We start from the raw sequence: 12158 nt of genomic DNA on the forward strand, positions 1-12158 counted from the left end.
CAAGTCATAAAAAACAGTGCAGCAATCATCACTCGTGTATTTCGAGTTCACCTTTGACTGATAATGTAGCCAATAGCCATTTAATTGGCATAGTTTGCTTTCAGTATGAACCATACTGAATGCCTTACATCAACATCATAATTATGAATAAACAAGCTATTCAGATTATCCTAGGCATAACAAATTTTCATTATGTATAATAACGTGCATGGAATCCAGTGGGCGTTACTGTATTTTCACAAAATCTGCAGTTCATAATTTCCAACTTATTTTCGTTCGCAATCAACATACACTTCACTTTAGAAATACATTCTTTAGGAATTATTTTGTGGAAAGCATACTTAACAAAGTACGAGATATCTTGAACATAATACAACTTTGTCTTTTACTTCAGACTCAGACATGTCATAAAATTAATGAATAACAACTACTTAGTCGTATCTGCATATGACAGAAAACGTGCATGAGACATCAATTGAGAAGACAAAAAAAAAAACCCCACCGATATTTAAACTATCATACCTTCAATTTCATAAGACAAGACCCTATATAATGTAGAAACTGATTTTCTAATTTCATCACAATGTATCACTCAAGCTTTCCCTGTAAAAGAGCGGGAAGGGAGTGGGGTTTCTTGAAAGCAGTGAAATAAAAGAGTACCAGTGAACAAAGGCAATCATTATCGGCATCCATTCACCCCAATAATAAACACAGTAGTAGCTGTCGCAAACACATAATACTTTATACTGGATCCTTTCTATACATACAATCATAAACATAAGACATTATACAGGTGCTTCAAAAATAAGCATTCTGTCGACAAAAAGTTACATTTTGCGAAGTATCGACTATACGTTGATTGTAGTCCTTCCAATCCAATATTTACAAAGTGAAATCTATGATAAGTTGTGTAAAGTATATCATTGCGTATGCATACTGCCAATTTTAAAGGACAAGTTCACCTTCATAAACATAAGGATTGAGAGAATGTAGCAATATTAGTAGAACACATCATTGAAAGTTTGAGGAAAATCAGACAATCCGTTCAAAAGTTATGAATTTTTGAAGTTTTTGTGCAGTACCCGCTGGATGAGAAGACTACTGCAGTGTATGAATAACTTAGATGTCACATGCGTACAACAATATAAGGAAAACATAAAGAGAATTTCACAAAATTCCATCTTTTGAAAAAAGTACACATTCCCCTGACTTGTTACCGACAAATGTTATGGGTAATATTATTCCCCCTGCCTTTAGAAAGAGGCAAGTCAAGTGCTCTTTTATTATGCGAAAAAAAGTGAAAATATGTTGAATTTTCTTTTACATTTTCTTTATACTGTTGTACGCATATGTCTCACAAGCTGCAGTAGTCTCCTCATCCAGCGGTTCCAACACAAAAATTTAAAAAATTCATAACTTCTGCATCGATTGTCCAATTTTCCTCAAACTTTCACTGATGTGTTCTACTAATATTGTTGCATGTTCTCAATCCTTATGTTTATGAAGGTGAACTTGTCCTTTAATACTCATCGAATAGAACTACCCTCAATGTCTACTCAAACCTACGTTGAAAAGAATCATGTAAAGGAATGTAGACATAACATAAGTGCAGGGATCATAGTTTCACGGAGGAAATAAAACAAGGACTAAATCTGTTCCTGAAATTTGCATAGGTCAAAGGTCAACTATCCTTCTTTGTGCTATGAAACCAAGGAACTGGCAGGTGGTGGGACTATACATCCAACATCATCGCAGCAAAGCCGAACGTAGTGTCTTGACTTGTCTCTTGGAACGAATGATTTACGATCAAACCATCACACTTTATCTGTCGCTTGGTCTTAGCGTCTTGCTCAGAACCCGTTTGGCATCTAATCAAGAGGAGCCATAAGGGTGGGTGCGACTTGCACATCGACATTGACATTATGCAACAAATGGGAGAGTTTGAGTGCCTTTCTTGTTTTCATTGTTACAGTCACCTTATATGAACCAAATGTATAAAGTGTAAAAGTGCTATAATACGTACATTGGAAGATGGAAATATCTAAATGACACTATTATGCTACGATTTTGCAAAAAAAAAAAAAAAAAAATGATCAGAGTAGTAATGTTACTGGTACACTGAATTCGAGGAACACTTTCAAGTTTTAAGATATAATGGAAACACGTGAAAACTCTATGACAGACCATAAGATTTTTTGCTGGCATCGCATCCCGGATTGTCAAAGTTGGCATACCAAGAATGTTCACATGACATGTTTCTCCTGTACAGTACCGATCCTGTCAAGACTCCGTTTAGGTCTTTATTGCAGATTCCAGCGATCATCTTCTGCAATTTCAAATTCAAGCAATGACAATGGTTAGGAGTGTTACAAAACATAACAGGCTTCGCATCATACATTATAAAAGATATCTTTACATTCCTTCCATTCATTTTCAGAGTAGTTGTTTTCATCTATAATAGGTTCATTTGAATAGTATCTGATACGGGACACACTGAACACAGTTCTACGAAATTTCATTAACATTCTCTTTCATTCAAATCGGATCTGCAGTTAAGCCCATTGCAATAGCAGGTTTGATGTAAAGAAGTCAGGGGTAAAAATTTCACAGACAGAAATATCAGAGCTAAGGACTAAACTTCTCAATACTTTTTCTACGTATTTGAACAGCGTGCACTAGATTGTTGAATTTCATTTCTAAAAATGAGCAAGCAAAAAGATAGCTTCGACCCTCGACTCGGTCGGTGTGTTCGCCTAGTACATTTTCCAAAAAAAAGTTTCAAGCGATTTAGATGATTCATGTAACTAAGGAATTGTCTTATTCATCTGAATGGAAAATTAAAAAAAATATTCCACCAGAACGCTGCACCTGACCGTTGAATTTCACGTCTAGAAATAATGCTAAAGCTCCCTCGTATAGAAGGGAGGGGGACCCTCCCACGTCCTCCCCTGGCTTGTGTATTATCCCAAATGCACTGAACATAATTTATTTTCGCATCCCCATTAAAACTTACAGCCATGAACTCGACAAAAGTCTCTTACTATCATGCTGACACTACGTTACATTCATTACCATGCAGGAAGTGATAAAAAGAAGTGGTTTATCTCAAGGATTTTTTTTAACGCAAATCCCTCCCCCCCCCCAAAAAAAAAGATGATGCTAAACTTGACAACTATAGTCACGAAGAGATGAGATTCATTTTTTTTTCTTTTCTTGCCTGATAGGCCACATACGTGTAACCAAAATATATCATATAGGTAAACAAATTGGATTTTTTTCGCATAAGAAATTCCCCTCCCAGAAAGTATGGCCCAAGCTAGAAGGAGGGGGGGGGGGGGGCGCCTCGGGAGTGGTACATATATTTACTTTATTTATTCATTTATTGCAGAAAGGCTATACATTTTTAATTATTATACACAGTACATAAAAAAACGTTCCGCAGCGCCTGTAATCATTTATACAACTGCGAACTGGAAATAGTACGTCACAGTTCGGCACCTCAACAGCATTTTTGAGCAATAAATTTGTAATTTATTCAATCACCTCCATGTTTCAAATGTTTTGCTGTTCATCAAAACTACACCACATCTGAACCTCTATTTGTTACTTTGCTCCCTCAGAATCATAAATGCTGTGCTATTCACTGTGAAACAAAAACCAGAACCAGTAAATGACATTTATACCATTTAAAAACAAACAAACAAACAAACAAACAAAGAAACAAACAAACACACAAACAGATCAGAGGGCTCCTACTCTACTATCAACGAGCAGGCTCAGGATCATCTCTCCAAGTCTGGTGTTTTTTTATCCAAACTGTCATGGTAATCTCAATTTTTTTTTTGCCTTTTTTTTCCTCCCTCACTGGGAAATTTGTTATTCTCTTTCATCTGTACACGTATTACAACGTATTTCAAATAACATCATACTTTTTTTCGAATTCAATACAATATACATCAAGAAAAAAGGTGTCTAAAGAGACATCATTTTTTCTGAAACACTGCATCTTATAATTATTTCTTGCAATGAATTTCTCTTTATCATAATATTCCCTTATACTATATTTACATAAATCAAAACGAGGTATTATTCTTTTAATTATTTTACAAACATAAATTTCATACCTCACAGGCATGATAATACAATTCAATGCCAAATAATTGATTTCCCGTCGTAAATGTTATTTCTAACCCCGTGTTAACATTAATCCATTCTCTTAATTCAACCCATGATCTATCAACATTATTGACACTCAAATCTCAAAATTTGACGTTAAGCGGCCTGACTATAAGCGATCAGAACCACCACCAGCTACCGGGCGCAAGGTTGTTAGTTTATTGTGAATTGTGGATATAATGTCTGTCTAGCACACAAGAGGTCCTTGGTTTGAATTCTATCCGATTATATCATCCCCAATATTGTTTTTTTTTTATCATGGTTATTATACTACCTAGCACTCATAATCGGTGTATAGATATGTCGATGAGGGTATATTTGACAAATAATGAATTCTCATGTCTCTAAAAAGTCCAATAATAGCAATAATCTGTGGAAATTGTATGACCTATTTGGCATGGCAACTAACATCCAGAGATTTCTACAAAATCATATCATCAAATGGATTCTTCATGAATTATTCCCATTACTGATGTTGAGCACAAAATTATGAATAATTAATAGTTGTACCTCAAATTTACAAGGTTAGTTTTAACACCACCGGAAAATAGCATATAAAGGTCATTCATTTGCCAAGAAAGGGGCATAAAATAAGGGCAACATACATCATTAGAAGGGCAGACTTATGATGGTGTTAAAAAGTTTATAAGAGGATTTATACAGGTCATAGAGAATTAGATTTGTCATGATACTGTGTAACTCGAATGCATACTTGGTATCCCATGCTCAATGGTAAGGACGAGTTTCCCTTCGGCGTTGACCGCTGCACAGAACGGGTCCAGATCCTGTGAAGTCCGACATCTGATCAGCCTGGATGAAAGACCAATGTGTTCATGAATCTGGCTGATGTAGTGAATATGAAGTCAGACAGTGTCTCACCGGCTAGATATTACTGACAATCTCTATTAACTGTTTTGCTTGCCCTATATGTATCACACAAGCATAGTCACTCCCGCTGTCATTTTATTCCTGTATAGGCCTAATCATGTAACTATGTTTCTCTCCTCCCCTATATAGACCATAGCTCTCGGTGAAAAGAACACTTGTATTTATAAGACTTCTGACTTCTGTATGATTCCATCAATACATGGGAAGAAATGTAAGGATGTGATATGAGTTTGTACTTTTTATAGCGATTTGATTTGATTTGAATTTATTTCCACTGTGTTCTCAAACACACAAAACAAAGAAAGTTGAGTTACAGTGATTACTTTTTGTCTTTTTGACGTACACACACAAAAATTGGAATATAGATATTCTAACAACATATTTTGCAACAAAATTGATAATAGTAGTAGTAAGAAACAAAGAGGGTAGCCTATTCAAAAGCACAGTTTGTAGTACTTAGGCTCCCGACAACTAAATCACATCACAGTGAGACAATTAACACATATTTTCTCCCTTTATTCCTCCTAGTAGTGTGACATACTGGATTCAAAATCAATTAACCAAGAAGTCTTTGTTGTCGTGATTTATGCAAAATACAGAAACCAAAGGCCTGTTCCATAAAGATTGAGAGTAAGATTTATCGTAACTCTTTATAAAACATGACACAGATATGAAAGGTGTCAGAGCGCTCTTATCATACACATTGCTCATATCCACTATGTCAGTTTGTGAGAATTGAGAGGGCTTGCAGGGCATTACGTCTTTTCAAAACATTGAAAATAAAACATCATAACGTTAAAGTGTTGGGCTTCTTGTAAACTCACGATATATTCTTGAGATGAGGGTAAGAGCTCCCAGATCTGATCAACTCCTCGGCTGCTTCATCCCCCAAATACTCATCTGTTACAGACAGTCTGGTTACTATAGGTGGTGCTAGCAATGAATGGCGAATTTGACCGTCCCTTGCGACTAGCGATACGTTGCCCTGTAGGTTTATCTCCACGTTGCGAGAATAGAGTGGCCACGCCTTGTCCACGTCCGAAGAAAAGGTAGGCTGGTCATATTCGATGTAAAGAGATACCATCTCCACATTGGGGCACAGGGAGGCTACGTTTAGCTGCTTGAGAAGTGAGAGGGATTTGACGTCTACCCCGAGATGGACGATGGGACTTCTAACCGAACCACTCTGTAGAGGAATCAGCGACAGAGATAACAAGAACATTCACACTCACTGCCGTACAATCATGTACCAATTATTGGTCTTAAGGCCGTGTCACACCTTTCCGGGCAAGCTACGCGATCTTGCTGCTATTAGGGATTTTCAAGCACGCATGAGAATTTTCTACAGGCGGACAAGAATGTTTCAGCGAATTTCGCACTTGTCTTACCTGCGAGACGCGTGCTACTTACCTTCTACTAATTATGTGAGAACTGCGTAAGAGCTTTGAAACCGATTCGTTTTTTAAGAGAGACTTACGGGTACTGCGAAATACCTGTGTTGGAGTTGCCTGCGATGTGCTGCCGGTATGGGTCTCCTATTGGTGTTCTGCGTGTACCTCTGCCGACAACCCCCCCGCGACCCACCCGTGAAAAAGTTTTGAGCATGCCCAAGGCCTTGACATACCGTATCTTGGGAAGTTTTGCGGCTTAGCTTGCGGGGAAACAAATTTGCTACACGGAGCTCTCCACAGTTGGCCCGCTCCTGACAGTAGGCCTACCTACATTGTTATCACTGTGCATATCTCGCCCATTGTAGTTGCCTGGAGGTGCGCATGTAAAGGCCGTCAGTGTCGATATCACACCTTTCCGGGCAAGCCTTGCGTGCGATTTGCAAAGAGCAATTTTTACTACCCGGAGTTCCCGTAGATGAGCCGCACATGACAGTACCTAGCACGTATATCACGCGTAGTCGCCCGGAGGTGCGCATGCAAATCTTTTTTACCCGCAACAATGTTTAGGCCCTGTCACACCTTTCCGGGCAAGCTACTCGGGCTTGTTGCGTGTAGGGATTTTCCAGCATACGTGACAATTTCTGAGGGTGGACAAGGAATGTGTCTTACTTGCTGGACGCGTTCTACTTCAATTCTACTTGCGAGTATACTGTGTGACCTGTGCACCAGATGCCTGGGGGCTGACAACTCAGTGAAGGAATCCCTCTGAAGGAATGGCAAGAGTCCCACGGAATGTGCGGGACTGCCAAGTACCTGCGCGGGAGTTGCCTACGAAGTGCTGCTGCTAAGGGCCTCCTACTTGCGTTCTGCGTGGACCTCTCCGGGCATCCCCGCGACTCACCCGGAAATAGATTTTGTCATGCTCAAAACTTAGCTGCGGTTAAATGGGACTTGCGTGCGCACCTCCGGGCAACTACAGGCGAGATACGGGACTGCGAAGTACCTGCGTGGGAATTGCCTGGGAAGTACTGCCGCTAAGGGTCTCGTACTACGCGCTAGATACTGTCAGGTGCGGACCAACTGCGGAGAGCTCCGGGTATATAGCAAATTTGTTTTCCCGCAAGTCAAGCCGCAAAACTTCCCCATATACGGTATGACAAGGCCTTAGGCATGCTCAAAACTTGTTCCGAGTGAGTCGTGGAGTCCGCTTGCAGAGGTACACGCAGAGCACCAGTAGGAGACCCTTAACGGCAGCATCTTTCAGGCAACTCTATTGCAGGTACTTCTCAGTACCTGTAAGTTGCTCGTAACAGAAAAAGGATCGGTTTCAAAGCTCTCACGCAGGTCACATGGAATACACCCAAGTAGAAGATATGTAGGTAGGTAAGAAACCAGTGCGAAACTCGCAAACATTCTTGTTCGTCCGGGGAAATTCTCCTCCGTGCTGGAATATCCCTCCTCGCAACAAGCCCGTGTAGCTTGCCCGGAAAGGTGTCACACCACATGACAGTACCTAGCATGTATCTCAAAAGTAGTCGCCCGGAGGTGTGCACGCATATCTTTTTTACCCGCAACCGTGTTTAGGCCCTATCACACCTTTCCGGGCAAGCTACTCGGGCTTGTTACGTGTAGGGATTTTCTAGCACACCGGACATTCCTGAGGGCGGAAAAGGATTTGTGCGAGTCAGCGTATGTGTCTTACTTGCTGGACGCGTTATACTTGCGAGTATACTGTGTGACCTTTGTACCAGTCGCGTGGGGGCTGACAACTCAGTGAAGGAATTCCTCTAATGGAATGGCTGAAATCTCACAGAATTTCATTATCTTTGCTGCATACGGGACTGCGAAGTACCTGCGTGGGAATTGCCTGGGAAGTACTGCCGCTAAGGGTCTCGTACTACGCGCTAGATACTGTCAGGTGCGGACCAACTGCGGAGAGCTCACCGAGGAGTAAATTTGTTTCCCCGCAAGTCAAGCCGCAGAAGTTCCCCCATACGGTATGATAAGGCATGAATGAAAATTGCAAACATTCTTGTTCGCCCGCTGAAAATCTTCTACGTGCTGGAAACTACCTCCTCGCCACAAGCCCGCGTATGTTAAGGTCTTAAAGTGTAACCCGGTTTTAAAGTGTAACTCGGTGCCTAGGCTTCTGAAAATGTGTCTGAGCGATGCGTATGCAGCGGTCGAGCACACATTTCGTGTGCCAATCTCCCATGGGAGAGAGGCTCAGCGCCAGTGGTCCTGTGGTGCAGAATCATTTACGACCAACAAGGGTGTGTGCCTGCAAACTAGCGGTATATCATGATAAATGATACATTTGTTATCATCAAGCACGTTCATTTCAATTCAATTCAATTCGATTCAATTCACTTGTTCTTCAACATGATATGAATGAAATCTTTAAAGAATACAAACTACTTTAAGGCAAAGGACCTTACCTTGTCACCAACGAAATAACATTATTCATGTCAAACTATTACAGATTAATAACACGTACTGAAGAACGTAGGAGTTCACTAAAAGCAATAGCTTGACGTGTACTCCTCAGAGTATAACCTTTCTAAAGAAATAGATTAGAGGGCAACTGGAGAGAGGAAAAGAAAGGAAACAAACTTCTTTTTTTTGCACAAAGAACTAAGGAATGAAAATAGTTACTATACAACGCAGCAGTGGTCCTGTGGTGCAGAATCATTTACGACCAACAAGGGTGTGTGCCTGCAAACTAGCGGTATATCATGATAAATGATACATTTGTCATCATCAAGCACGTTCATTTCAATTCAATTCAATTCAATTCAATTCACTTGTTCTTCAACATGATATGAATGAAATCTTTAAAGAATACAAACTACTTTAAGGCAAAGGACCTTACCTTGTCACCAACGAAATAACATTATTCATGTCAAACTATTACAGATTAATAACACGTACTGAAGAACGTAGGAGTTCACTAAAAGCAATAGCTTGACGTGTACTCCTCAGAGTATAACCTTTCTAAAGAAATAGATTAGAGGGCAACTGGAGAGAGGAAAAGAAAGGAAACAAACTTCTTTTTTTTTTGCACAAAGAACTAAGGAATGAAAATAGTTACTATACAACGCAGCACCCACATCTCGAGACATACGAGGAGGGACAATATTAGAACAAGATGCCTGTACTTCAGAATATAATAGGAAGGGGATGCAGACATGAGCTATAGGTTTGATATGCAGACATGAGCTATAGGTTTGATACATTTAAAGAAAAAGAACAAAATGAAGAAAAAAGAGCAAAATCAACGATAAATAGAACAATTACGATTTTTTTCATAATGTATTTCTTATTTTGTTTTAAGATTTATTAATTTTTCTTCAACATATTTTGCTATAAATTATGAATCAAAATCATTTTCAGCGTTCAGCGAAATCTCAGAAAATATCAGATTACTATGTACATGATTTAAAGGAAAAAATGAATGTGCACAATATTTCTATTATCAAGATATATTGCATTACTAAAATTAATGTGCAAATAATTACATAAGAAATTATGGATTTTTTGTATACCTTCTTCAATAATAAGAACCAAATGATAGAGCTAGGCAAATATTAGTATAGTTAAGTTAGAAGCCTCATGTTAGATCTTGGCGGTATCCAGGCGTGTCCATGGTAGGGGGAGGTGGAATTTTCACATTTCCAGCATCTTCTTGAAAAATATAATTATGACATGTACATCTCAACTAAACTTAAATTTGGGTAATAGCATCCCTGGGTAAAGGAATCCCACTTTGTTTGAAGGGGCACCAAATCCAAAGACCTCAACATACGGGACTGTTTGAACAAAATACACCCAAATCTGGAAATGCAAACTACATTCCCCATGCTTTCACTATATTCTTTTTATTTTATCTCTGCTTTCTTTCTTGATGATTTCCTTATTTCTCATTTGCAAAATTAGCCATGATTAATGGTGAACAAATAAGTATGTTTTCGAAGGTGTTTGTTGATACATTATACCAAACAGAAACAACAATAAATGATATGAAAAGAACTGCTCACATTATAGGACCTGACGTGTAGGCCTACATATTGGTATCTGCTCCACGTAATGTGTGGTTTATTGCACATGATTGTTCTCGAAAACACCCCACAAAATATCGTGCATACAGAAATGATCATCCCTATTGTGATTATTAAGTGTACAAACATTTTACAAGTCACTATGATAAGGAAAAGTTGCTTGGTATATATCAAATACTATTGTAGAGGTTTTAACATCTACAAGTATCATATTGCTGCTTAAAGGGATCGTACAGTTATGATTGAGACCTAATTTTAGGTTTCTAACATTTTTTGGTGAGATAATGAGAAACCTCTTATGAAATATGAAAGAGCACGTAATTCTATGCAGAATTCAACGTTTATTTGATGAAAATTGGTTTTGAAATGGCCGAGATATCCAAAAAGAGCGATTCTAATAAAGTGTGGGACCCACACTTTATTATGATCACTTTGTTTTGCTTTGTTTTTGGCTGTTTCATTCATTCCAAACCCAATTTCAATCACATAAACTTTGAATTCCTCTTAAAATGGTATACTCTGTACTATGATATTATCATAAGTGTTTTCTTGGTATCTCGCAAAAAGTTAAATGCCCAATTCTCATCTCCACCAATACTGTACTATACCTTTATAGTCATACAAGACACTCGCATATCACGCTATAACAACACACTGACACGAGACAATCAAGTTATACATAGATTAGCTGCCAAACCAAATTGTGAAAAGATGGCAATTTTCACTTCTTAAATTTAGGTTGCCAGTATGATGGTTTGCACACACACCTGTCATTCCACCACCACCCCCCTCCTTTCAGTGCTATTTAATCCGTCATCTCCTCATCTGTCATCCACCTCTTCATCTATAACGCCTCTTTTAGAAGAAATAAGCGCACTTCATATTATAATGATGGAATCTTGTAAGTAGGGGAGAAAATTATAATATTTCTTTATCTATGACATGTTGAAATATAGGCATGCAAAATAAATGTACTTTTTCTATTCTAAAACCATAGCAAATATAAAAGTTCTGATATAAATGAGTTGATAAGCTGTGAAAATATAACGTGATTCTGCTGACAGTCGCTTATACACACTGCACAGTATACCAAATCCTTTCCGAGCAATACAATATTAAGATGTATCTTTCATTTCATCTATTTCATTCCATCTTTCTTTTTCGTCAAACATAACATGAAATGAATCAGAAGATATAACATAGGCATGTATTTGACTTTACATGGTAGATAATGGTTAACAAATACGAAATTATACATGCACATCGGCAAAATACAAAGTTATGTTTGGAGGGAAAAAAGAAAGAAAGAACTGAGAGGTTCACTGAAAAGCATGCTTGTAAATTGTGAACCACTCAAAGGATTCTTATGAATACATTAAGATTTTTTTTTAAACAAAGACAGGAGAGTACAAGACAGGACAGAACAAGACAGTAGAAACACAACAACTTTACATGACTTTACAGTAGGGTATACCATGACAGTAATAAAACACAAAAGAATAATGGAAAGAAAGGAGAGAAAGAAAAAGGAAATGAAAGGAAAAGCCAACACGCTGAACATCGGGATCAGAAGAGGGAATTGAGGTGCTGAACATCGGGATCAGAAGAGGGAATTGAGGTGTTTCAGCTCGATCAGCCGAGCAAA

At 38.5% G+C, this 12158-nt stretch overlaps 1 protein-coding gene across 1 annotated transcript in view; it reads right to left on the reverse strand.

Annotated features, from left to right (window-relative positions):
• Nucleotides 1-1777: 1777 nt before the first annotated feature.
• The window catches only part of LOC139727801 (uncharacterized), a 79393-nt gene continuing 69012 nt past the window's right edge, over nt 1778-12158 (reverse strand). Inside the window, exons 8-11 of the mRNA XM_071638772.1 lie at nt 5889-6250; nt 4889-4986; nt 3544-3643; nt 1778-2326 (exon numbers count right to left, since the gene is read on the reverse strand). Coding sequence (XP_071494873.1) covers nt 3597-3643; nt 4889-4986; nt 5889-6250 — 507 coding nt within the window. The 3' untranslated portion in view covers nt 1778-2326; nt 3544-3596. The remainder of the gene's footprint in view (nt 2327-3543; nt 3644-4888; nt 4987-5888; nt 6251-12158) is intronic.

Source organism: Diadema antillarum, unplaced genomic scaffold (genome assembly GCF_040938485.1).
Source record: "Diadema antillarum isolate AM-2024a unplaced genomic scaffold, OU_Dant_1.0 seq00000152_RagTag, whole genome shotgun sequence".
Classification (NCBI taxonomy): domain Eukaryota; kingdom Metazoa; phylum Echinodermata; class Echinoidea; order Diadematoida; family Diadematidae; genus Diadema; species Diadema antillarum.